The 27,014-nt window shown below is 43.0% G+C and overlaps 1 protein-coding gene across 3 annotated transcripts in view; it reads left to right on the top strand.

Moving 5' to 3' along the window:
- The window catches only part of ILDR2 (immunoglobulin like domain containing receptor 2), a 58,726-nt gene that overhangs the window by 17,811 nt on the left and 13,901 nt on the right, over nt 1-27,014 (top strand). Inside the window, exons 4-6 of one of the 3 annotated variants that reach the window (XM_067728522.1) lie at nt 17,422-17,478; nt 20,222-20,368; nt 21,477-21,653. In XM_067728522.1, coding sequence (XP_067584623.1) covers nt 17,422-17,478; nt 20,222-20,368; nt 21,477-21,653 — 381 coding nt within the window. The remainder of the gene's footprint in view (nt 1-17,421; nt 17,479-20,221; nt 20,369-21,476; nt 21,654-27,014) is intronic. The other 2 variants (XM_067728523.1, XM_067728524.1) reach the window with 2 other exon arrangements.

The following is a 27,014-nucleotide window of genomic DNA, read 5'->3' as shown; positions in this document are numbered from 1 at the left end:
GATTTCTCTCTGCTCTTATTCTTTACATATGCTAATGATTGAGGAAAATGCCAGAGGCCTTTGAAGCAGGGTAGAGACAGCTGAGAGATAAGAATTCGCTGGTGTGCTAGGATCTCCTGAGACAAAGGAATCTTTTCCCATTCAATTATCTCCACTTAAGACAATCCTAAGGAAAGATGGCTGTAAACTTTTAATAATAAAAGGTGCTCAGTGAAAAGAGCTATGGGGGAGACGTAATAGTGTTTAATTGGAAGGCAAATTTCTTGAAACCTAAAAGTGTCCAAGTTATTCGCAAAGCAACTATAATCTAATCCTTATTAATATTAATTTTTTCATAAATGAAAACTCATTATTTTTGGGTACTTTTCTCTTTTGTGGATTGGAGGAATATCAGTGGGAGATGACCTCCTTGTATGAAACTGAAAATTGAGCACATATTTCGTGCTCTGTAAATGTTGGCTGGACAAAAAAATTAGAATAAACATACAGAAATTAAGAAAAGAAACAACATTAATTGTAGGATAAAAGGTAAATCCTTGAAGCCATTTTACATTTTTTGTAGCTTCCAAGAAACCAGGTCTTAACAATTTGGGGGGAATATTTAAGGTGCTTTCTTTTAGAAGCAAATGAGGTTGAAGGTTAATTTTTACCCTCTGTGGGAAACTCAGTGCCCCAGGAGAAAATGGAATTTGCTTAAGATTTTTAGTTTTACTCTATCATGACTTTGGCAAGTCAACTGTACTGCTTGCCTTAATTTTATAGTTTACAAAATGGATTAAGGTAATAATTATTTATTAATGATTAATCCTTTAATTAATAATAATTAGCCCTTTTTAGACAGTTAGATTATTTCAAATACATGTTTACTTAAATACATGAGTCCAGTATATGAAGCTTAACTGCTGTGATCTGTAAAAGAATGGGAAATACGACATATATTCAAAAGGAAATAAAAATGTAAAAGGTTTATATTGACATTGTAAAAGACTACAGGGCAATCAGATTCGGGATCTGCTGTGACTCTGTAGGGAATAAAAAGATAAATTTCTGCCTAATAACACAACTCTAATGTCTAAGTTTGAAGGAACAAGTGGCTCATTGAGCCTGCAATTAGCTAATTGTGAACACAGTTATTTGGCCAGTGCAACCATTTGCAGCAAAGTAATTGCCTGGGCAGGAAAAGGAGGCCAGGTAAAAGCCACTTTAAATAATTTGGTCCCAGATCTGCAAATGTGGGGAAATAAATAGAGTGAAAGCCTTGTCATCTGAGGATGTGCTGAAGTGTATGAAGGGCATTGCTCTGGATCAAAACATACAAAGCAACTTGGGCAAAGATGCTGTCCTCAGCACCACAGGGTGGGTGAAAGGAAGACTCAGATGAAAATGGTCAACAAAGATGGAAGAAAAGATAAGAACAGAAATCAGTGTTACCCTAAAAAGAACCATAAAGGGAAAGTGGGGATGCTGCAAATCAGCTCATCACAGTAGAAGCAGCATATCTGTGAGATAAACAGATACATACTAGGGTTCTTGGGGAGGAGAAACACGTAATTCTGCTATATTCCACATTAATTAGAAATTTATTCTAAATAATTAGAAATGTTGAAAGCATGGTAAATGTGCCATGCTAGTTGTGTTAGTTAATTAAAGGGGTTAGTTTGAAATCTATGAGAATTTCTGGGTGCAGGAAGTACTGTATTTACTTCCAAATGCAACATTCTGAGTCTTCTCGGTCTTGACACCCCTTTATGGAATTTTTCAAAGTACCCTCACAGTTTAAAGAATGCTAATTATTTGGTGGTTATATCCTACAGGCCCATTTGTTAGGTATTCTTTTTATGTGAGACTGGGAGAGCAACCTGATTTCTGAAGTCATCCTCAAGGAGATTAAGACCTCAGTGGGAAGATAACTGAGTCCACAGTTTGCTAATTACAACCTCCATAAGCCACTGAACTTAATATGAGGAATGGTAGGAGGAATTGGGAGGATTTGGTCTAGTGAAAGAGGACTTGGGAAAGGGAGCATGGGAAGTGTCTCCAGCTATCTGAAGTGAAATTGTATAGAAGAGAGATTGGAAACCTACTCTGTCTGTGTGGCTAGGAAGTTACAAAGGGAGCGAGTCCATCTGAGGATAAAGAAAGAACTGTTAACAATCAGACATCTAAAGATACAATCAGTGTTCTTAGGAGTAGTAATTTCTATATCCTTAAGAAGGTGGAAGATTTTTTATGAGTTATTATATCAGGCACTTATGTATAGGAAAAGGTGTTCAACTCAGTTATTTTTGAGCTTTATTTCAATTTTAAAATTCTTGGTTTAAAAAGTAGATGAATGTGAGTGATGTGACTACCTTGATAAATGAGAAAATGACCTCCCGGTAATTCAGTCCACATGACAGAGATAAAAGACTTACAGGTTGGTTACAAGAACATACAGGGTGGTGCTCACTCACAAGGAAGCCAGCAGGAATAAACTCTGGTCTTTTGCAGTAGGTCAGGGTTAAAAGGACTAATTCCACAAGAATGAGGATGAACTATTGATGGAGGCTTGAAGGAGCTGAAACTTGAGCTCTTCTCCAAGGATGATCAGGACAGAGGAATGAAATTAGATCTCAGGGTCAAAACAATAATTAGCAGCAGGGTGGACAGTGTATTAGAGAGGAGTGCTAGAACAGGGGGATGGGTTATGGGGAGGTGCAGCAGCACGGGTAAAAGGGAATGAGATTCTGAAGCAGAGGAATGAATTGAGAACAAACAACACAGAAACATTTCTAAGATGGAATTGATGGATCCTGGTGACTAATGCATTAAAAAAAAATGAGACTGAGGGATGAGTCAAAAGGACACCATGGTTTCTAGCTAGCTGGGTAGCCAACTGTTCCGTCAACCGAGAGAGAGGCCACAGTTTGGAAAGCAGGTTGGAGAGGCAGGAGAATGAGTTTGGTTAAGAAAAAAAAAAAAAATGGTACACATGAACTTATTTACAAAACAGAAATAGTCACAGATGTAGAAAACATGTGGAATATGAGAGGCCTGTGGGACACCAAGGTGGAGATGTCTTGCTGACAATTAGAAATATAGGTCTGGAACTCAGTGGAGAAACTAGGATTAGAGATAATAGATTTGAGAGTCATGAATGATAGTCACAACCATGAAAGACTAGATGAGTCACTCGAGAAGATTATATAAAATGGAAAGCGTCAAGGACAGAACCTTATCAGTCTTATATTCTAGTTTGACTTCATGTGAGTGGCCACACAGGTACTGCATGTGTATTTGTCTTGATTTCCCCTACGACATCGGACGCTTCTCAATAGCCCTAGAACATGAGTTCTTCAGAGGCAAGAACCAGATCTCATTCACCTTTCTATCTGCAATGCTTAGCAGAGTGTCTAGAATAAAGAAGCTTGAATGAATGTTTTTTTAAATGATAAATGGGCAGAATCTGTAACCAGTATTTACTTTGTGACTCTTAAATGTTAATCAGTGCTGAGTATATATTTGTTGACTTATGAAGTATTTATATAATAAATGTCTACAGTCTCAAGTGATATATAACATGGTTTAATCTCATCGGTCATGATTCTTTATCTGGGTATTTTAATTTTTACTAGTGACAGAACCATCCGGGACTATGGTTGAAAGCAACAGAAGTAGACTTCGGCTAACTTAGGCAGGAAAGGAATTCATTGGAAGGATATCAAAATTGAAAGAAAGGCTGGAAAATCAGTCTCCAAAAAGGATAATATATGAGGGTAACACTTACTAGCTTCTGTAAAAACAACCCCCGAATCTCAGTGACTTGCCACCATAGAAGTTCATTACGTCATCTTGTCATAGTCAGATGTGGGTTAGGAGGCTTTTACCTGGGCAGTTCCCTCTCAAGTATGGCGTAGGGGTCTAGGCTTCTCCATTGTTTTAGTTTGCTGTATTGGAGAACTTTGCTCCCAGCTGCACAGAAAGAAAAAGTAAGGAAGGTCATTCATGGGGGACTTTTTAGGGGTCAGGTCTGTCAGTGACATGGGTTACTTCTCCTATTATTTTGTTTGTGTCCAGGAAGAAAGTAAAAATGTTTTGATGAACACAGCACCATTCCTGCCCCGCCAGAGATGCTCCAGGGTCTATGTAGCAAGAATTAATAGACAATGTATTTAGGGCTCCATGGACATTAAAAAAATCAACTCATCTCTTTTTTTTTCTGATCTTGCATTTTCTCACTCAAGAATCAGTCTCAGGAGAGAGAGTCCAGCTGGTCCAGTTGGGTAGGTGTCCACTGCTCAGCATTAGGAGATTAGAGGCTCTTGGTGGCTAGGCCATCAACATACGGAGAAGAATTAATTCCCCAAAGTAAATTGGGGCACTGTTACCAAAAAAAGGGAGAATGGATGTGAGATGCCCCCAAAAGCAATAAATATCCACCAAAGTGATGCCATTACTACATCTACTACTAACATTAATGTACACTGATAATAATTTGACTTTGCAAAATTTTTCTATTATAACCTTGTAATGTAGGAGAGCAGGCATTATTTCCCTTGTTTTCCAAATGCAGAAATTAATGTTCAGGTTTTGTAATTATTATCCCCTTCCAAAAGAGTGTCTTTGATCCAACCCAAGTGTTTTGATTCCCAGCCTCATCTCTTTCCACGATACCACACGACCTGTCTATATTAAGAAGCTATAGAACGCTCCCCTGCATAAGTCATGTTTTTAAAAATGTTGTTGCTGCTTTAGGCCATAGGTAAAGATTTTTACTTGTCCCAGATCTGCTTTAGTATCTCATTTCATTTCTCAGTGAAACCTATAACCAATGCCTGTAACCACTAACCTGGGCTCTCACTTCCAAGACATAGCTGTTTTTGTTCAGATTGTGGACCTCCCCACTGAGCATGACCCACCTTCTTTTCCCCATACATCTGAACCATCTACAGATCGCTTCAGATGCTTCTTTCAGAGGTTTCAGAAATATGCAAAGATGTGATTCAGAGAAATGGGAGGATAACTGCTGATTCAACACTAAATGCAAACACTATACTGAACACTCTTTAGTCTCTTTTTGATGATTCAGAAGGTAGAAATGCACATGGTGTTTAGGGTGCTTTGAGATGACAGTGACAGGTACCTTAGAAATATTTAGACAGATGTCTGGGATCGTAGGGCCATACCAGAAGACAGTCACAGAGGGTGGAAGTGCCCAGAAATCTGCCACCCTGAGATTAGACATTGGTCTGGGATCAGTGGCGGGAACAGTCTGTTTATAACCTGGAACTATGCCACTGTTTGGATAGGAATAAAGTTCCCTTGGTCAGCTCCAGCTGGCAGGAAAAGGACTTCACCATTCAGGAAGGCTCAAGTAGGGAAGTTGTTGTTTTAAAATCTAAAAGCAGCTCGCCTTGTTCTTACTTCTTTCTGTGCACAATATAAGGGCCTGACCCCTTCTTTCTGATGTGTCATGTGGTAGCTTGTTTTTTAAGGGCCAAGGAGATAAAGGAGGGGAAGGGCCCCAGTGGAAATATGGCTGGATGAACACTTGTGCCTGTGGACCGAGAAAAGAATAACCGGACATGAGCCGAGAGTGTTCAGAATTAAAGCTAAGAAAGACTTTCCTAATGGTAAATCACAATTTTTGGAAATTATGGTTGGTTGAAGGAGATTATAGAGACTCCCTCTCTGATGAGCTTTCAACATGGAACAGGTTCTCTTGTCCAAAATATTAGGATAAGCAAGATGGCTTTAGCATTCTTTCTATAATTTTGCCTTTATCTAAAAGATCCACAGATTGCAGAACTAATTCTCTGTATAGGGTGATGCCCCAAATACTCCTGTCCTGTTTTAATATTGTTTCTGTTTTAGAAAAAAATGGTACGTTTATTATAAAAATTTCAAACAAAACGGAAAAAGAAGAAAATCTCTCTTCAAACTCTCACCATCAGAGCTAACTATTGTGTTCTTCAGAACTCTTTTAATTGCAAGGGATAGCTTCTCAAACTGGCTTAGGGGACCTTTTTGGCTCAGGTAACCAATAAGTCCAAGGGTATTCCTAGCTTCAAGCATGGCTGAGTCCCAGTGTTCAGATTATGTTTTAAAGAATCTCTATCTCCTCTGTGTTAGCTACATTCTTGGGCAGGCTGTCTGCAAACCTGGCCCCTAGCAGGTCTTTAACACCTTTGCTCTCAGGAGGATAAACTGCCTCTCTCCACAGTGTCAGCAAACGTCCTGTTGTTGCGGGGTGGCGTGTAGGGTACCACCAGCCCCAAATGAACCACATGAATTGAAGGCAAAAGGGTAAAGGACCAGCTTCCTAAAGAGAAGTTGGACATTTGTTTCCAAATGAAGAAGAAAAGAATGCCAGGCAGGCAAAAACACAGTGTTAATATTTTGTGGAATTCATCAATTTCTGCTTCTTTTTAGGCCAAATGCCATGCTATTTCAGGAGGCCAGAAATAGGCTTGTTCCCAGCAGGTCCTTGTGAGTAGGCGCTAAGTTGGGATTGATTATTCCCTGTGAAGAATAATGCCACAGAATGTGAAGGTAATGCCACAGAATTACCTTTGTTTTCCTGTCGTGCTTCTATTTTTCCTTCCATTTCCTCCTGTGACTTATCCAGAAGTAAACATATATTACCCAGACAAGAGGTGGAGAAACAGGCATGCATTAATTTTTTTTAAAAAAATCACATTATTCACAATACTGCGCCTGAAAGTGTTATTCCAGTCTAAAATCAACCTTTCTGCCCATTAGTATTAAAAAGCCGTTAAGAACATAATAAGAAATCAGGGAATTCTTGGGAGGGGACATCTCGGAATTTGTCACGGGCTTTAGGGATTTTTGATGGAAGTCTGTTTCTATGGCTGTGCAGAAATACTCAGGCACTCACCCCCGTGTCAGTGCTGCCTCAATTTGAATCCTGTCCTACCTCCACCCCCAGGTGGAGTTCTGGCTGTTTAGAAAGGCTACTTGTTGCCAAGACTCCCCTTCTCTTCCTCTTTACCAGCCCTAGCCTGAGCTGCTAACCAGGAGATTTGCCGATTAAAAGGGCTTCAGCTCAGAGAGTTCCCATGGCAACAGCCTCCTCCTCGGAGGTCTTTGTTGCCTGCTCAAACTTTGATCTCTGAGAGTGGCTGCTGCTGTTTCTCTCAAAGATTTACAAACAGAGGAAGAGGGGGAAAGAATTGGAGGAGAAGAAAGAGAAGTTGACTCCTGGCAAAAGGGAGAGAAGGAATTAATTACCGAGTCACACTCTAGCCATAAATCTGGGGGTTACTCCTTTGGAATATCTTTCCATTTGGGCTGTGCCCACATTTTCCTTTGCAGACTTGATTATACTTCAGATGTCTTGGCTTCACATGAAAGACGTCAAGGGGAGTTGATTCCTCTAGCAGGATGGACCTACCCTATCTATCTTCGGATTTCCTGAAGACCTGAGATAACTGCACTGCCTCCCATGAAAGTGGGGACACAAAACTTATAATGGGAGGGAGCTTTTTAGGCCCCAGCCCCGCTGGCTTTTCTCCCAGCTGGCCTACTCTGCCCTGAGCTTACCTAGATGCCTCTGTGGGTTTTGGTTTTGAGAAGAACCAGAAAACTGTTGAAGGGGTGGAGGAGAAGGCGGAGGCAGAAAAGTCAACCAGGCATCAACTAGCATCTGATTCTGGTTAATGGCTGCCAAAAATGAACTTTCTACCATCTGAGCAGTGGAGTGGGGTTTGGGGTTGTTCCAAAGACTAGGGATCACGCCTTTTACCCTTTGCAAGAAGCCTCTTCTGGCCTTCAGACCTCTCCACGGCATAATCGCAACCTTGCTCTTTGATAGGCACCATGCGATAGAGTCAGTTTTGCTTCAAGCGTGATTTGCGTTTGCATTACGATTTAACTTTTAACCAGTCTCTTTTGCATACTATGTCCCTAGCACAGTGAGGATACAAAATTTTAAAATGGCACTGTTTTGTCCCTATGAAAATTACTGTCTTTTGGTAAAGATAAGCATTATATTTCTGAAGCAATGAGAGAACAATACAAGAAAAGATTAAAACTATATTTGATATTAAATATCTAGGCTACTGATTCTCAAGAGGGGCCTCTTTGGACCCCCACCCAGACGATACTTGGCAATGTCTGGAAACATTGTGGTTGTCCCGTCTTGTGGGGTAGCATGGCATCTAGTGGATAGAGACCAAGGAGGCTGTTGAATATCCTACAATGCACAGGGTGGCCCTCCTACCCCCAACAAAGGATTATCTGGCCCCAAATGTGAATAGTGCCAAGGTTGCAAAACCCTGATCTTGACCAAAGGTCAATCTGGTTACTGGATAAGATCCACTGTGAAGAGCACGGGCTTTGGGGTCAGATATCTGTGGACTCGGTGCATCAATATAACCTTCAGTAAGTCAGTGTTGACGAGTCTTGGTTTCCTCCTCTGTAAAAATGGGGGAGGGAAAATGAAAGTCACATGGAAGACCTAGTATGAGGATGAAATAACACAGAATACGAACTCAGTAAATGTCAGTTCCCTTCTCCTACCGATTCCTATACCCCACATCTCATTGCCAGAATGTCATCCCTAATTTGAGGGAACCCTCTTCAGGGAATTCTGTGTTCCGGGACTCCTCCTAGAGAGCTGATTTTCTTTTAGCCCGTTCCATGGGCAGAGGCTTTAATGAGCCATCTGTTAATTGGCAATCCTATTACTAATAGATTCATGTTTTCTCAGTGACATCTGTGCAGTGCCTTGCGAGTGGTGACCCTAATCGGCCCTGTGGGAATCTTTCCGCTAGTGGGTTTCAGGGTGTTCTGTCCCAGCATGCCGACCTTTGGTTGCTATGTTTTGGTAGCTGTTGGAAGCCCCCGTTTCTCTGTTAATTACAGGGTGTTTACTACCTAACCTAAATACAAGGATTAGGTCACAGAGGCCATTTGATGAAGTCTGGAAGGGTTTGGGGAGCACCTAAGGCTTGGATTAGGATCTAGATGGGCCTGGAAAGACTTTTGATAGTGTGACCTTATCATTTATTGTCCAAATGAGAATACTCTTGAGAGTGAAAAGGGGAGACTTTTACTAATTTATGTCAAGACAACAGGCATACTGGTATGATGGTCACCCCATCTTTAGAGATGATCACCTGGAAAGTTCTCCTTTTGATTGAAGAGAACAGAAGATCCAGAGGAGCTGGGATCAAATTAGTTTCAGCTCACCTTCACCTGCTGCACCCTGGGTGTTAGCTGGCATTCTAATTATGGGGACCTAGGGATGTGCACATCTCCATTCACTTACTAGAAGCAAAGGGGCCCGGCAAAGAGGTGGTGGTTTGCAGTAACAGTTGTTCACTGAAAAACGTGTGCTGAGATTTCTGCCGGGTAAACGGTGTCCTTTAAGGTTCTTCACTGCCCTGGGTTTGTGAAGAGAACAAACGAGGTGCTGAAGGCGCCGTTTGCCCTCCCCTCACCCCCAGGCACCCAGTCCCGCTCTGCGACTGCTCTCCCCTCCCTCCCCCGCTCCCTCGAAGCCTTTATCCCGCCTCACTATTTTTGCTTCACTTGTTGCTCATCACTGTGGGAGGAAACTCGGCCTTCAATTAGTGAGCATTCCTGAAGCCCGCGGTTGCCGTGGTTACCCAGGCGGGAGCTGGAGCAGCTGGGTCAGCCCGCCGGCCGCATTGTAGTCGACAGAGCCGGGAGGCGGCAAAAATGCGAAGCCGGTGCGCGGGAGGGAGGGGACGGGCCCCGCCGAGGGGAGGCCCTGGAGGCCCGCGGGAGAGCGGGTGTCGCCGAAAATCGGCTCAGCCCTGGAAAGAAAGAATGGCAGCCCTTGAAAGCCGGTCAGGAGACAGCCATGGCATTTTTCTCCAAAGCCAGCTGCCGCTATTCAAGTGTGCAGGTTTGAGTTCACACGGTGCAGTGCCTCAGAATTTGCTCTGGGAAATGCTCCATGCTCACGCCCCTCACACCGAGAGGGGGCTGGCCACGGAGGAAAGGGCAGGAACTCTGACAACCCGAGACCTACCAAGCTGTGTGCCCCTCCGTGTCTGCCGTGGACCACCTGGGCTTTTTGGGTTAAGGAAACTAGCCGTTCCTGTTATCTTTGCATCTGAAGTGTCTGTGCAGGTCTGATGGTTGGAGCACAGGGAGCTCAGGAAATCACACTGGGCACCAAGAAACTCAATTTCCTCCCTCCATTAAATCCCACCCTGCTCCATATCATTTTGGAATCAAATCTAACTGTCTTAGTCATTTCATCTCAGGCCAAGTTGAGCACGTTATATTACTAATAACACTTTGCATCTACTCACTCTTGAGGGCTAGGGGGTTGGATCACTATAGCACTTTGCAAAGGCAGAGTGCTTTGCAATCATTTTTATTATTGTTTATTAGTTTATAGCAGCATGGTGAATGCCTTTTAATTAGCTCATACTGTGTTATGATGTATTCAGTAATCATTTTCTGGTCACAGCTTTAAAAGGTGCTGAAATCGTTAGCCATCTCCAACACTCCTATATCCAGACATTATACTTTAATTATGTAAGTAGAGCAGTAATGCCACAAACATAAATTTCTGTGTTGCTCACTGCAGATACTAGGAGATTAGAAATGCTGCACATGTCTAACATTTCTAAATTAAGAATAAGCAAAGCTTGAGGGGGAGTCAGATACTGGGGAAAAAAGATAGGGATGGGGGTGAGTAGACCCAGGTTCTACTCCTGGTTTATTAGTCAGCTGTGTGACTTTGGGTAAGATTCTTATGCTCTCTGAGCTTCAGGTTCCTGAAAACATAGAGTGGGTTATGGATTAGATGACCTCCGAGATCCTTTCTGGCAATACAACCTGATTTTAGAATTCTGTGTGAATAGAAGTCAGTGCCTTAGGCCAAGCTTATAATCACTGCCGAAAAGGCTGGAGCATTTATGAACAGTTAATTGTAGATGGTCTGATACTACTCATTTTGTGGAGAGAATTCACTGGGAGAATTATTCACTATAATTTAAAGTGAGCTAAAACGAAAGGGACAAAGAAAAAAAACACACATGAAATGCTTAAATACATAGTTTACATATAAAAGAAAGGGAGGCTATATCCACATTTGTGATGGATAATCATAATCTTTATTTATTGAATGCATGGTTGCCCTAGGCATATAGAATAAAAACAGGGATGTGTGTGCCCTTGGGAAATTTCCAACGTGGGGGGATTCCAAACAGCCATAGAAACAACTTGACACTTAAAAGGGCCAGAGAAAAACATCTGCTCTCCTCAAAGATTTAGGAGAGAAACCTTTTAGAGGGTTAGGATCTGAGAGGTCACGGGTGGCTACAGTACATCCCTGAAAATGGATCCAGGGCATCTTAGGAAAGCCTGGAAGTGGGATGAAGCCCAGATGTCCATTAAGCAGAAGGGAAAAGAAGGGAACCTCAAGAAGCTGGGGAAGAAAAACATTCTAGATCATCCCGAACAGAAAGTTCATTTGTATGATATATCGGCAAAACTGAAAAGGACTCCAAGTTAGTACGTTTCAAAGAAATGAATGGAGATAACTGTGCTGTCAGCAGTGTTGACATCACAAGGACAAAGGCAGTATTGTTTTCCCTTCTTTTCATAAGGTCCAATGCATTAAATAATGTGTCTTTTGTCATCAAATAATTGAGTAGCCGATCTAGGATCTGAAAACAAGTTTGTCCTACATCTAGAACTTGGACTAATGATCAGAGCTTGGATTTAAGTTTTAAGACTAGAGACAAAAACCAATTTGGGGCACATATTGTATCTCTGTGTAATGGCCGCCTTGAAAATACCCTAGCCTCGTGGCTTTCAGCTTGTGGGGGTGGAATGAGGCGGTGCTTCAATCCCCTGAGATGGCAAGATGGCATTTGGGGATATTCCAGTGAGTAGAGGATGCTCCTGGCATTGAGCCCTGAGTCCAGGGGTGCTAAACGTTCTCCATTACATAGAATAGTGCTGAATGAATGAATGGTTCCCTCATATTCTCATTAAGAGTCCATTTGAGCTGGATAAAAGGCACTAACGTGAGCAGTAAATCAGAAGCCCAGCATAGAAAACAATGGGGATTTACTACTGGGAAAAGTTCAAGGTCCTGACGGGTGAGGTGTCTCCTCATGCCACGCTGTTGGGGAGGCAGCGGGGTTTCCATCCTGCTAGCGGAGGCACATGTAAAGGAATCATGGCAGCTGAGAGACAAGTGCTCTCATGAAACCGGGACCATGGAGGAGGATGCAGCCTCTCACGGCAGTATTCTTACACGGCTCTGTCGGAACATATTTCAGAGTCTTGTAGACTGTGTGTGGTAAGAATTTGAATGAAGCAGAAGATTGAGAAGTTCATTAGCTGGTTATCTTAGTAAAGAAGGTAAGTACATCCTGCATTGAGGGCCTGACCGGCCAAGAAAAGGGTATCAGAACCTTGGAGAAATGTCACCGGGACATGGTTTGTTGTGAAATATAGGAATATAATGCCATGGGTAGGAGAGGAGTGGGAAACCAGGCAAGGACTGTGCCTCTGAGGGAAGGCCTCATGACTGGGGGAACCTGATGTCAAAAATGCAAAAAAAAAGCTAATGAAAACGGGATTTGGCAGGAAGAAAGTCCTTTGACCTTGGTAAGTCATGTGACCCAGAAGCAAGAGAAGTAAAGCCGAATTCTTAGCCTCACACTGCTGGACAAGCTGCGTGGGCGAGCCTGAGGCTTTCAAGCATAGGGATCAAGTCTTGTTCTTCTCTGCGTGTCCACCAGGCACAATATACATTTCTTTGTTGAATGAATGAATTGGAGACATTCCAGAAGTGAACTTGTTCTCAGGAATATGTACCGAGAGTTCAGTTGGGGATAACTTCAAGGTGTCAGTGGCAGAAAACAGCTGAAACAGGGAATTATATAGGTAAAATCTGTAAGTTGTTTTATCAAAGTGATTGTTTCTGCCCTCGTCATCCAACCCAAAATACATGAATGTTTTGGGCTATGATGTTGATGACCGTATGGAATGATACTGACACTTGCATGTGTGCGTGTACAAACTAGTAGTATGCCTGACTCATTTGGTCTATTCATGTGGAAATTTCTTAAAAGTAATGGATTCTGCAAGGTTTGGGGAAAACTCTGAAGTGCTTACGTGAAAACTGTACTTTCTACTCATAGTTTGAGCTGGGGTTTGAAAAGAGTAAATTTGGCTTTCTATTTGCTGGGTCTGTTTTCCATCCTTTTCTTAGACGTTAAAGTGACTTGTAATTGCCACTCTAACTGAATCCTGGAAGAATGACAGTGATTCACAAGTGTTGGTAAAGTGCTGCTGAAATCTGGAATGTATTTACTGCAATTGTTTGGACTGTCTAACATCAGACCTTCATTGGATGTGACAGAATAGAGTAGAATAGGAAGAAAAGTTAGAGCATTTCTAAGTGGCAACAGCATTTTTTAGGAATTGTTAAGCAAGAAGCTGGAAGCAAAATGACTTTTAGAAATATAGGATTCCAGCATAAATTCACTTTTTAAAATGCCTTTAGCTCCAGGAAAATATAGGTCATGGTATAAAAGCCAGAGAGCTTTGCTCTCTCTCTCCCTCTCTACTGTTGACATAACATAGTGGTATAATCTGCTACCCCCAAACTCTGAAGACATTTAATTTTACCCACTTTACTGCCATAGTCTGTCACCCACACCACCCTGGGGCTAACACTACATGGGTGCATTATGGGAAGGCTTCCCCATCTTCTGAAGTGTCAGCTATTGGCCGTTGCTTCAGGGAGAATGAGAAGCTTGATGGATGTCTTTCTGTTGGAGTGACAAGCTTTGTGAATCTCCTGTCCATGTTTCTTATTTTAACTTTCAATTACACGTGTAAAAAAAATCTAAAAAAATGAAAGCCCCTTCATTGTTCTTCCATGATGCCCATTCCAGTGCCCCAGAAATAAGGGCTAACAATTTGGTGTGTCATACTGTTGCTTTCAGATTTTGATTTGAACATAGGTGCCTAGAGCTTATATTCACTAACATTCTGTGTGCAGTAGTGTCAGAACACCATCATGGTGTCGTTCTAAACAGCAGGTGGGAAAATCCAGCTTTTGTGTTTTATCCATCATAATTATATCTGTGTATATATACCCCGCAGTGGTTGCAAGCACATGACCTCTGGGTTCTATACAGTCCCAAAACATATTTTGTATGGCTTGTCCAGTGATTTTTTAAAATCTGTGAATCAGTTGCCAACATTTGAAAATCAGGATATTTCACATAAAAATCTGGGGTCTGGCTAATCTTGAAAAATAGGAAGATTTGCAACCCTGAAGACACTTTTCTGTGAGGCAACAATTGGCTAGAGGTGCATAGAAGCAGCCCCTACAGACACAATATGCCATTTGCCACACGCCCAGCTGCTCCCAGTTGTATTACATTTGACCAGCTGCACTTGTTTGCATTATCTACTGGTCCGTATAAATATATGGAATTGAGTTTGCAACTCTGATCACTAAATATCAGATTTGAGAACTGAAAATGTTATGGATAGGGTGACCATCTAAATAATTGTCCAAATTAGAACCCTTTGGAATTAAAAGGGGTGATATTAATAATTACACCAGGACAACAGGCATAAACCAGGACTGTCCCAGACAAACCAAGATGTATGGTCTCCCTATTTATGGATCTCTTCATTCAACCGCATCATTTGACTCATGAGAAAATTGAGTCCTAGAAAGAGGAAGTAATCTGTCCGAAGTGGTCACCAAGTAAACTGATGTCAAAGCTGCTTTCAGTACCCTGACTCCCAGCCAGTCTACTGCTTACTCCAATAGAATATGCTCTATATAATATGTGTGAGTACCATATCCTCCTTGAATGTATGGATTTTTTTATAGTTAATTATTATCACATAGCTAATTTCCTGTGAGAAATTATATGCAAATCGATAGCTTATATCATCAATAACATTTCTGTTATGAATGTAATTAATGATTTGGGCTACAGCACATATAGGGATGTTTAAAACAGTGGTAGGCTTGAGAACTAGAGAGTAAACACAATAAAAGCTTCTCATTTTACTATATACAGTAAGATATATTTAGAAGTACTAATCTGTCCATATTAAAAAAAACACCATTAAGTAAGCATCTGATAACTGTTTTGCTAAAAGCACAGTATATTGACTTTTTTTTAAAATATTCACTTCTTGATCATTGGCTGTTGGCTGTAATTAATACTAATTATGCCTTTAAGAGATGTCCAAGATCCCAAATCCTTGCCCACCTGTCTATTGCCTTGTTGAACTTCCAAGAGATATTTGTACAGAGAACATTCCATGTGAGACCAACGCACGCTCTTAATCACTTGCTTGGACTTTGGCCCCAAATCCCTGTCTGGTCGCCTATCCTAGGAAAATGGACTAGACCACGTGTGAGCCTTGGGGAGACTCCTAGCCTTTCAGGTTGGCTTAGGCCAAAGGCTAGCCCATCTCTCCTTCAAGATGCCCTTTTCCAATGACCTACTTGGCTCCCACTTGACTTTCCAAGAGACCTTGCAAGCACCAAACCACCCTTACCGTGTCAGCTGCGCAAGATGGAAGACAGAAAGAAGGAAACCCTTCTTGCCAAAACCTAAAACAGAGCTAACTTCAGGACTTCCCTGGCGGTCCAGTGGTTAAGACTACGAGCTTCTACTGCAGGGGGCATGGGTTTGATCCCTGGTTGGGAAACTAAGATCCCACATGCTGCATGGCGTGGCCAAAAAAATAACTAAATAAAAAATAAAACAGAGTTAACCTAGTGGCCCACTCCATGCTTTCTTTTCCTTGGAATGTACTCTGGTACTGATTAACTTTTCAAATGTGGGACCATGACCCATGCAGGAGACATGACTGGGACACATTTTACCACACTGGCCTTGTATAGTTGAGGAGAGCCAAGAAAAATAAAGTGAGCAAAGAGCCCTTTTACCTGACTCCCTAACACCTTGCCCCTGCTGCAGCATCCTCTCCTAGCGCCTCGGAAGAACTTCTTTTTCTTTGACTTTTGTCAGAGCTGCTTTTCTATGGGGTGATTTGATAGAGGAGAGGATCGGTGACCAACTATGACCTTTAGACTCAAAATATAAACCACACACATGGGTAACTTTTTCTCTAATGCACCTCAACAAACTTCAACAGGAAAAGTTTTCTAATGAACCAAAGAGACCAGACCCCTAGAGGTGTGTTTTCTAATAGTGATGTGTGGCTACAGAGCCTTTGAAGTATTAATATTTTGGCTACATTGGTACAAGTAAAAATATTATGAAGGTAATTTCATCTTTTTTTAAAAAAAACTATTTTAATGTGATTACTAGAAAAGCTAAAATTACTGGTCGCTCACATTATATTTCTACTGGACAGAGCTGTGCTAGAAGCGTATGTCATGCCCATAAGTGAAGTAAGATTCGGTTGCAGGCTTAGGAACCATAGTGACCTTTTGCCATCACAAGCCTCAAAGGAAGCGAGTTTGCTAGTTGTTTCCTAGTGCAACTTGTTTCTTAGCGAGGCTGCACTGTGATAGAGAGAACCTGGTACAGGGCAGAAGTCCTATTACAGCCTTTATATTTACGTGGATATGAGAACATGGTGGAAGCATTCAGCACTTCTTTCTATATAAACCGGGCTAGTTTTTAAAAGGACTAACCTCCTCCCCAACCTCTTCCAGTGTGTTGTTTCCTGCACAGCTCTTTGCTTCTCAGAGCCCCGAGGGGCACCTGTTCTGACACCAGCCCTTAAGCTTCTGTGCCATATCACGCAGAAGGCACTTGGGTCCACACCATGCCAGCTGTGGGTGCCGTATGGAAAAGCCATACCATATACATATGTACAGAGTATTTCTGAAGCCAGAAGGAGTGTCGAAGAGCGTATAACTGATCTAGCTTTATCATTTCCTTGCCTTTGAAAACTTTAATCATTGAAATATCTTTAGGCTATAAATAGAATCATGTAGGGAGATAATTCTGAGTTAAAACCAAATATGTACTTTTGTTTTTATATGGACATGGGACTGTGTATGGATGTACGAAAATGTAGGTTGAACGTTTGGATACAGACGGGTTTGACTTTCCAATAATATACGTGGAGTAGGATGTATAAATGAATGGAGATGGTATATGTCAGTCTGCTCAAGCAGGTTTTTTTCATATTTGAAGCAGAGATTTCCTCCTTCTATAATAGTTGGAGAGAAATTTCTGTTTCTGCTTCTGCCTGGTTTAGGTGCAGAGTTCTTAGATGGCTGCCAAAGATTGATGGAGAAGCTCATTCTCTTGACTGAGCCCAGCCTTGGTGACGTGCATCTCAGAACACAGACAGCATGGATCAATGGCCCCATGTAGGGATGGTGCTAACTGGAGCTAGGCTTCAGGCTGTGTTTTTCCTTTGGAGTAACCTCTTTACTTCTTCTTTTCCTTCCACTTCTTTTAGGCAGGACAGGGCTGCTTGCTGATCTCTTGCCCAGTTTTGCTGTGGAGATTATGCCAGGTATTCAGTCATTTAACTCTGTATTTGCTTAATTTGCTATCCCTCCATCTGTCTTGCTTCTGCATTAGTTACTAATTGCTCCTTTAATTTATTTGTACATTTGTCTATATATGTCTGTGGTATTCTCCAGGATGAAATTAAGCCCATTGGAAGAGCCTCCAAATTGTATTTCTCCTGTTACTAGGCCCTAAAAGAATAATGGTAATTAAAAATAGGCTGAGATGGGGACCCAGTCCTTCAGTGTCAGGTATGCAGGCCTTTTCGCAATCTCAGTATCTCAGCTGCACCCAGATAGCTATAAGTATCCTTAACGGAGTGGTTATTAATCTGCATTCCTTATTCCCTAAGTTTTATGTTTACCCATTCATTAGTGTACAACCATGTTACTCTGAATTGCCTTTTATAACTTTATCAAAACATTTTTTCAAACCTTATGAAAGCTATGCACCCCTCCTCCCTTGAAAAGTACACATTTAGAGATCTACATTGCTTTGTATACAATTTCAGGGGCTGCTTGGCCCCCTAAGTCCCTGGGGTCCATGGACCCTATCTCAAGGACACCTGCACCGAATGTACACCTCTGTCTTTTTATGTAGCTTCTGTTGGACATACCAGCTAGACAAGCCAACATCAGTTTGATGCTGCACTATAGCCCATCGTGGAAGGAGGATTAGAGAGAAACAAGAATGAACTATGGGAGAGGACATAACCAAAGGCAGGGAATGGGAAAGGATATGATTCAGCCTTGCTTTGGAGAGCTTCTGCCAAAGGGTTAAGAGCTGCTTAATAACTGAGAGCAAAAGAGAGAAACAAGATAATCCTGGCGATTGGTTTTGACTTGATTCAGGTTTTAAGAAGCATGCAGAGTCTTCACAGTTGAGCTTCACTAATTATTCTTCCGTGAATTCTCCTGATCCTTTCCCATGAGCTGGCCAACCCAAATACAGACATTCTTTTCACCGAGGTCGATCCCAAGGACGCAAATAGATATTTCTTGGTGATCCGCCTTATCCAGAGTTCCATCAATTTGTACACATTTGCTCATCACAAAAAAAACACTGTTACACTGCATTGCTTCATACTAGATGTTATATCCCACAGTCCCAAGGAAAAGTTACTGTATTTTTCATATCTGGTCCTGGTCTCCCGAATTTCTCTCCCTTTTGACTCCAAGAATCCTTTCATGGATAACATTCTTTGTTTCTCCAAGGGAACCTGCCAGTCTTTTATCCTTGACTGCCTGACCCAAGTTGTAGCCACCATACCACACATCTCAGCTAATCCTCGGGGCCCATATCTATCTCAGGCCGCATTGTGTTATTATGTTAGCGCTAAGGCACAGGCCAAAGCCCTCATCTATCTACTGTCCTCAGCAAGAATGTTCTCCAGAACATTCTAGCTGGGTACAAGGCCTTCTCACTTCCTGAATAGAGGGTGACCTGGTTATTTTGAATGTATTTCTGATGGGTGAGTGAGGAGGACCATTCAGGAAACGTAAGTTGTTTGTTTCCTCCCTGAGGAAATTATGTTCTAGACAAAGGTCAAATAACTTTATCATGATCACAAAACCCTTTATATAACCAAAATAGCATATTCGCAAGCTCCAACTGAATGTTCCATTTCACTGAAGGAATATTTAATAACTAAAATTCAAACAAAACAATGTGTACTTGAAGTTGATTGCAAAGGGATTTTTGGTAGATGGTTTTCAATCAGAATGAATTGCTTTAATCTTTTGCTTTGAAAGGAAATCATGGCTCATTCCAGTCCTTCCCAGGCCCCTCCCCCCACAGTGGGACATTGGATCCTATAGCCAAGTCCCAAAAGCATGACATCAGGTCACTCCAGGGCCACAGTCATTTTTAACTAAGCCAGATGGATTGGTTTCCTTTCTCTTAATCTCTTGGATGGGCAAATGAATTAAATTCACGTTCAGCCTCTGGCAGAGCAGTGAAAATAGCAGACGTTAACAAACATGGTCAGATATACACGTGACAGCCTTCCCAGTCATCCCAGTCCTGAGCCACTTTAGTCCGTGGTCATGCTGGCTGTGTAGCACGGTCAGCTGGAGTGTGATCAAACCATTCTTGGGGAACAGGGACAGGATCTTCTCTTCGGAGCCTAGGTCTCTAGTTTTCTTTAGCAAAGGGTTTTGATCTCAGCACTGATGCTGAGTACAGGAAAGCTGTTAAGAGGCATTCAGTAGGGAAAACAGATGAATACACAAGGGACATGGACCACCTAAATATGTTCTGATTTAGACCATCTAGACATAGAGAACTTTTTCTCAGGACTTAACACTTTTAGGGACAAGATTAACTTGGCTACAAAACATACGAATTCACAGAACCCACCATTTAATAGCTCAGGAAGCAAAGCTCCCCTCTACCTAGCCAGGAATCTCTGCTCTTGTCCCATAGGTGTTCTTACACTACAGTTGGTAAGGTAAGCCCTTTTTCCAGGAAGGGGCCCTGAACCTCCCGCATCACTTTGTACTGGTCATTATGTGTGCTCAGTATGACCCCGGTAACCTTCCTTGCTGTCCACGCCCCAGTCCTGGGAGGGTCTGCACTTCTCACTCTCAGAGTTCCTCCTTAGTCTGCGGGCTCCGTGCCCTGTTATGAGATACTGTCTTCCCCCAGGTCCCTCCCACTCACTCATCTCACAGGGAGGCACTGGTGAGAGGGGGCCTGTCCCGGCGGGGGGCCGCCTCGAGTGTGGGTTTCTCTGTGCGTCCTTCCAGAGTGGGTGTTTGTTGGCCTGGTGACCCTGGGAGTCTTCCTCTTCTTCGTCCTGGTGGGGATCTGCTGGTGCCAGTGCTGTCCTCACAGCTGCTGTTGCTACATCCGCTGCCCATGTTGCCCAGATTCCTGCTGCTGCCCGCAGGCCTGTGAGTAGAGTGATGAGTGTGGAGATGTAGAGTGATCAAAAGAAATGTCACCTCGCCATCAGACAGCTATGTGCCCTGAGCGCCTTCTCCACCGCCTCTCCTTCCACCCCAAAAGCGATCGTTCCAGACTCTCCTCTGCTGGGAGCCCCCAGCTTCCTGAGATGACCATTCTTGTTTGCCTTCTCACCTACAGGCACCTCTCCATGCTTCTGATTTACACCTATCACCCCTGCATTTGGAATCCTCACTGACACTATTGCTGAAAGGAAGGGCAGGTTCAGGATGGTGAGGTTGCGGGGTAAGGCTTTTGCCCTCTCCTCGGGCATCCAAACTAGAGAAAACCTTCTCTGATCATGCCTCGTGCGTGCAGAGAACTCCTCCTTTTTACCAACAGCGTGTGCAAACCACAGCCTTTGGGTCCCATCCAGACACAGATGAGTTGTATTTACTCCTATGACAAAATGGTCCACAAAGGAACTAGTGCTCCTTTGGGGATTCACAATTTTACCTCCCTGGCCAAGCCCATATAGGCAATAAGTTTGGCACCCTGCCATAAACATCTTGAAGGAGAGAGACACAATGTATATCTTTCATATCCTTAGGAACACAGCAGTTTCCACGCGAGGAGTCAGATTGTTTGCTCTGCTTTTGAGCTCACAGAGCGGGGCCGTGTGTCAGCACATAGCTGGCTTTGCCTCTCTAGAAGAGGTTGGGAGCCTCCTGGAAGCAGCTCTGGGCAACCCAGTGCTAGGCCTCCTCCAGAGGGGCTGAGGCAGCCTACAGCAACATGGTTAAGAGTGGGCTGCTGCTGTCACAGGGGAGGCTGCTGTGACAGCTCCCAGCACTGCTTAATTACTCAGTTGCCAGGTACTACTAAACACTGTAATTCCTTATGTCATCGCTGGAGGAGTCCAAGAGAGTGGGGGAGAGGGGTTCCGATGAATCAATTCAGGACTAGTAGAACACACACACACACTCACACACACACGCACACACGCCCGCGCATACATCCAGGAGCTCCCTTAAGCACACCCTCAGGAATTTTTGGTGTGAGGGTTGTGGAGGGTGGGATGATGTAATCTCTCTTGCTCTTCATCTCCCTCCACAGTGTATGAAGCAGGGAAAGCAGCAAAGGCCGGGTACCCTCCCTCTGTCTCCGGTGTCCCCGGCCCTTACTCCATCCCCTCTGTCCCCTTGGGAGGAGCCCCCGCATCTGGCGTGCTGATGGACAAGCCGCATCCACCTCCCCTGGCACCAAGTGACTCCACTGGAGGAAGCCACAGTGGTAAATCTAGTTCCCGACTGCCCTGCCCCATGCTCCTGTCTGGCTTCCACTCTGGTTCCTTGCTGCTGAGAACCATCTGTTCAGTGACGCTTCTTTGGACAATGATTATCTCCATTCTGGAAACGGGAGCCTGCCAGCTTTGTCAGATATCTCCTGGAATGCGTGCCAGGCTTTCCAAGGGCTGCAGGACATAGCTGCCCCTTGCTTTCTTCCCAGGCTCCTCAATAACTAAAATTATAAGAAAAAGAGGCAAGGTGTACCCCTTGCATGTTGATCATTCAATTAATAAATAGTCATCTCTTCCCTACCTAGTGCTCAGGACTCTACCAGGTACTGTGAGGAACACTCAGACGTGTAGGACAAGGTTTGTCTAACAAGCAGTGTGGCCCAGCCAGGGAAAGAAAATGGACTTTTAGTGGGACAGTTAGATGCTAAAGCGTATGGTACTGGCAGTTCAAAGGAGAAAGAGCTGGGATGGTTACAAAGTCTTCAGGGAAGAGGGGAGATTAGAGATGGGCCTAGAGGAATGAGAAGGATTAGGAAAGCAGAGACACACAGGCCAGCATGGTGGAAGCCCGGAGCTAAAAGAACACAGTGTGTGTATTTGACAGTGTCTAGCTTGTCTGTCTGACTGCAAGACAGTGGAAGAATATGGTGGAGCCAGATTAGGGAGGGCCTTGAAACCCCTCCCAGAAGAGCTGGGGCTTGGTGCCATAGCAAATGAGATCCACTGCAGGCAGGTTCCTGAGTGGAGAGGTGACATGTTGACAAAGCAAGTGGTAAGTAGGAGAGAGTAGAATCAGAGACCTTGAGCTGAGGTGTGATTGAAGTGGGACATGTGAGTGTCTGGATTATGATGGAGACAATGGGCGTTGAAATGAGTGGACGAATCTGAGAGATGCTTTGAAAGAGCAAGCAGTTAGATGTTCGGAGGCTTCAAAATGAGCCCAGTTGTCTAGTGGTGCCTATCCTAGACAGAAATGAGGTAACTGGTAAGGAGAGTGTATTTGGATGAAGATTAGCCCCATTGAGGGCATGATGAATTCGAGGTTATAGGCAGGGGTAGAGGAGTACAGAGACATTAAAATGTAGCCTTCCTGGAGGCACCTGAACAGGACTACAGAGTAGTAAAGGTTAGAACTGTGTATGTAGTATGTTTAGGAGGTGATTTTTAAATCCCTAGGTGTGAATGAGCCGCTAGGGTTGATGAAACAGACATTTCTCCCCTGGAGGTATCTGGACAGCCTTCAGTGGGGAGCAGGGAAGAATGTCTAGTCCATTTAATGAACTGTCAATGCTCCACCCTGGAAGGAGTGGATATCCTCAGTGAGTAATTGGTATTTGTGTTTTTTCTCTCTCAGGAACTATTAGCAGGATTCTGATGTCTGAGACTGGGAATGAGTCACAGACTGAGAAGTAAAAGTTAATGATCAAGGACACACAGGGTATTAGAGAGATAAATACAATACAGTCCATTTCCCCAAAGGATGGAGTGGGCAAAAGAGGCATTAATAGGACTTGTCTCATGCTCTGTTTGCAGCTTGCCTTTCCCCCCCAATCTTCTGTCTCCTTCCTTCCCATCAGAACCCTTTCCCTCTTACTTTTTATTGAATGGATTCTCATAATAAAATGACTCTTATTCATAGAATGGCAAATACTTCTTCTCTCCTGTCTTCAGCCTGTTTCCAGTTCCTGCTTTTGCATATGCAGTTCAGGCATTTGGGCTCCATCCTGCGATACTAAGCAACTGCAATTAGAAGTGGCTTAAAAAATAGAAAAAAAAATTATTTCACATAGCAGGAAATTCCAAGGTAAGGTGGTTCTGGGCTTGGTTAATGGAACAGTTCAGGTGGCATCACTGTAGGACCTAGTTCTTTCCGTCTTCTGTTCTGGCATCCCGAGTGCATCCTCTGTCCTCCCGGGCTGGCTCCCCTCCAGATTCCATAATGACTGCCAGCGTCCCAGATGCTAAATGCATTCAGAGACGGAAAAGTTATGCTCCTTCCTTGTGCTCCTTTTCTCAAGAGTGAGGAAAACTTTTCCAGAAGCCTCTTCCCCTTCCAGCAGACTTCTCCATGTCATTTTATTGGCAAGAATTGTGTCCTGTCTCCATTCCTAAACCAGATTGGCTTGGACCAACCAAGACTCATCTCTTAGGCCACAACACCTATTCACCTTGGAAATGAACAAAGTCAGGATTCTGTCAGCAGGGGAAAAGGGGAGAATGCACAACCAGCGCCGGCCAAGCTAGTCTGGCTCATGTTATCATTTTCTGGCTCGTTGAGTCAGGAGTGAGTTCTTCATGATCCTCACTGGGCACATTTCTGTACTCATGGTACCGTGGCCAGAATTACTGATGGCATTTGGCTATTTCTCCTTTAAGAAAAGTGGCTTAAGCCACTGTTCCATGTAGATTGTCCTTTAAAGAATGTCACAAGTGTTAAGAGATGCTGATTTATAAAGATGTAAATTTAGCCTATTTTTTATTTTTATGCTACTTCAATTTTAGGGTAATCATCTAGCAACAGTAATTTTTCAGATTACATTTGTACACAATACTCTTGAACACTCCGTGTAGTTGAAAAGACATCTTTGATGAGCTACCTATAGTATAGCCAGTTAGTTACCGAATGGGCAAGAGGTAAGAGGCACCCTGATTCCTTCTCCCATTCTTCATAGCGGTTACCTGCTATGTGTGTTTGTTACCTGTGTTACAAAAAAAGATGACTGTCTCCTCCTGTCCTGCTCTGGGGCCATCCCCTTCAGCTTTGTCAAGGTTCTCTCTTTGCTGAATCTCCATACCCCACCCCATTCCCACCTCACGTCTTTAGCCTTTCCTTCCTATCAGCGTTCAGAACACACTCGGATCTCTCCTTTCCTTCCTATCAGCGTTCAGAACACACTCGGATCTCTCCCATTAAAATACAACAATTTGCAAAAACCCTATAGTCCTCTGATGCTACTTCCCTATCCACGTTATCCTCTTCACAGCCAAGCTCCTTGATAGAGTTTTGAATCTTTAATGTCTCCATTTCCTCTCCTCAACTAACTTCTGTCTTGCTATTGCTTTCACCACTCCAAAGACCAGCGCTTGCCAAGGTCGCCTTATTGCTAACTCGAATGGATGCTTCTCAAAGCTTGCCCCCTTGACTTCTCAAAAGCTCTTGCCACCCCTGACAACGCACTCATATTTCTTTGCCCTCCTCAACACTGTACTTTGGAGTTTTTCCTACCGTTTTCACTATATGCTGGCTGTTCTTTCTCTGCACATCCCCCAGATGCTGGTGCTCCTGTTTGTGCAAGGTCCTCTCTCTGGGGAATCGTATCTAGTCCATGGCGTCAGTCATCATCTATATGCTGATGACTGCCAGTCTTTATCTCCATCCTCTCTCCTGTTCCTCAGTCCCATATATCCACCTGCCTTCTGAACATACCCACCTTAATGTACTACAGGCATTTCCAGCTCAACATCTATCTAGGAAATGGAATTAATCTGCTGTTTCTCAACCTCAAACCAACTCCTACATTTCTTATTTTCGGTGGATGGCACCGTTATCTACTTAGTAGCCCAAACCAGAAGCAGGGGCTTGATCCTTATCTCTTCCTCTCCCTCACTTCTCTCATCCAACTGGTCACCAAGTCCTTCAGATTAGACCTCAAAATAACCTTGAATTGGTCCATCTCTACTCAACTATCCTAGTCATTGCCACCATCATCTCCCACCTTGATTAATGCAATTATCTTTTCCCTTGCTTGAATCCATTTTATTTTCACATCTACCTGGTCTCCACTCATCCTTCTTGCAAAAGAATTGAATAGGCAAGTAGGGTTCTGAAATGTCATTTTTCAAACTAATAAGGATGTGTGTCTATATATATGCCTACTGTATGTATACAGAGAATATGCAAATTTTAAGCATCACTTCTCCCACAACTGAGCTGCTGTCACCCTGGGGGTGGAATCTGGCAGCTGTTCCATTATCCATAAACAGCCTTCCTTAGCTTATTAAGATAGGACGGGAAGAACAAGGCTATATCCATGGATATCTGCCTTACAGACTTCTTTTGCAAGTTTTACAAATCGGATTTGGCTTTAAAGGGGAAATTAGCTGAAAAATAGTTGAGCCTTAATTGGGTCAGAAGTATCAACTCAAATCTTTTAACAATAAGAAGTTTTGAAATTATAGCTTGGCATCAAAATGAGTATCCCAATAGTCCCTCTCCAGTAAAAATCAAAGTTGGCAAGGCTAATAAATTAGAGGAGCTGAAGTATGAAAATCCATACCAACCAAAGGACTTGGACCAGACTGAACTTCAAAAGAGAAATAAATCACCCATCGACCCTAAACTGAAATAAGACATTTTCAGGAAAAAAGTCATTTTCCAAAAAATGCTGGTCTTTGGCCAATAATGTAGTACATTTCTTATTAAAATATCACCACGCATCAGAGAGTTCTCTGATCTTCAGACAGATTACAGATAAAAATCGGCTTGACACCATTCTATTTGTTTTCAAATCAAGAAAAATTTAATGAATGCGTACAAATCTTCTCTCAAGGAGTTTATGGTCCAGCAGAGTGGTTTCTGGGGGCTTGTGAATGGAAATCAAATGAGTGACAAATAGAAAGGAGCCTATGATAAGACTGTTCTCTGATGCCAGCTCAGAGAAGGAAAAGTCTCATCTGCTCGGAGGATCAAGAAAGGTTTTCTGTGCTCCTGAGCATATACGTGACACAGAGCCAGGTTCTACCACGATGAGAGAATTAGTTATAGCGTGCCACCCGTCGAATATACAGCTTTCAATTAAAAGAGGAAAACCAACGCCTCTTAAAGGGAGAAGTGCCTAGCTTTTTTAGCTACTGAAACCAAACGGATGATGCCTCTAAAGTCTAAACATCAGTACTCTGCCTCTGTCCTTTTTGACAAAGTAGAGGGATTAAGATTTCTGAACTCATGAGCTGGTGTGACTTAGCAATCAAAGCTGAAAGGATCTAGTACAGTGGTGTCTCTTTACAATGCCAGTACTGAAAGGCGAAGCTGCCATTGTCATTTGAGGCTGTGAAGAGTTACTGTAACTTTGCAGGGGCATGATAACGTATGCATACATGATCAAATCTGTCTCGTAATGAGGAGTGCAATTTGTTATAATGACACAGAAAGCAATCTAAGCGCCGGTCCAAGTTGCAGTTAAGGGAGCAGTTTCCAGCTGTTGCTCAGGATGGCAGCCATCTCTCATTGCCAGGGGACAGTTGGTACATTGTTTCCTATAGCAATACTCTTCCCCCCTTTATCTCAGTATTACTGAATGTTTGCCATACAGTGCTTCACATATTAAGAACACCTAGATAAAGCCACAGCTGCA

The sequence above is a fragment of the Pseudorca crassidens genome, chromosome 2, assembly GCF_039906515.1.
Source record: "Pseudorca crassidens isolate mPseCra1 chromosome 2, mPseCra1.hap1, whole genome shotgun sequence".
NCBI lineage: Eukaryota > Metazoa > Chordata > Mammalia > Artiodactyla > Delphinidae > Pseudorca > Pseudorca crassidens.
The sequence above is the reverse complement of the archived record's forward strand: the minus strand, read 5'-3'. Positions and strand labels throughout refer to the sequence as shown.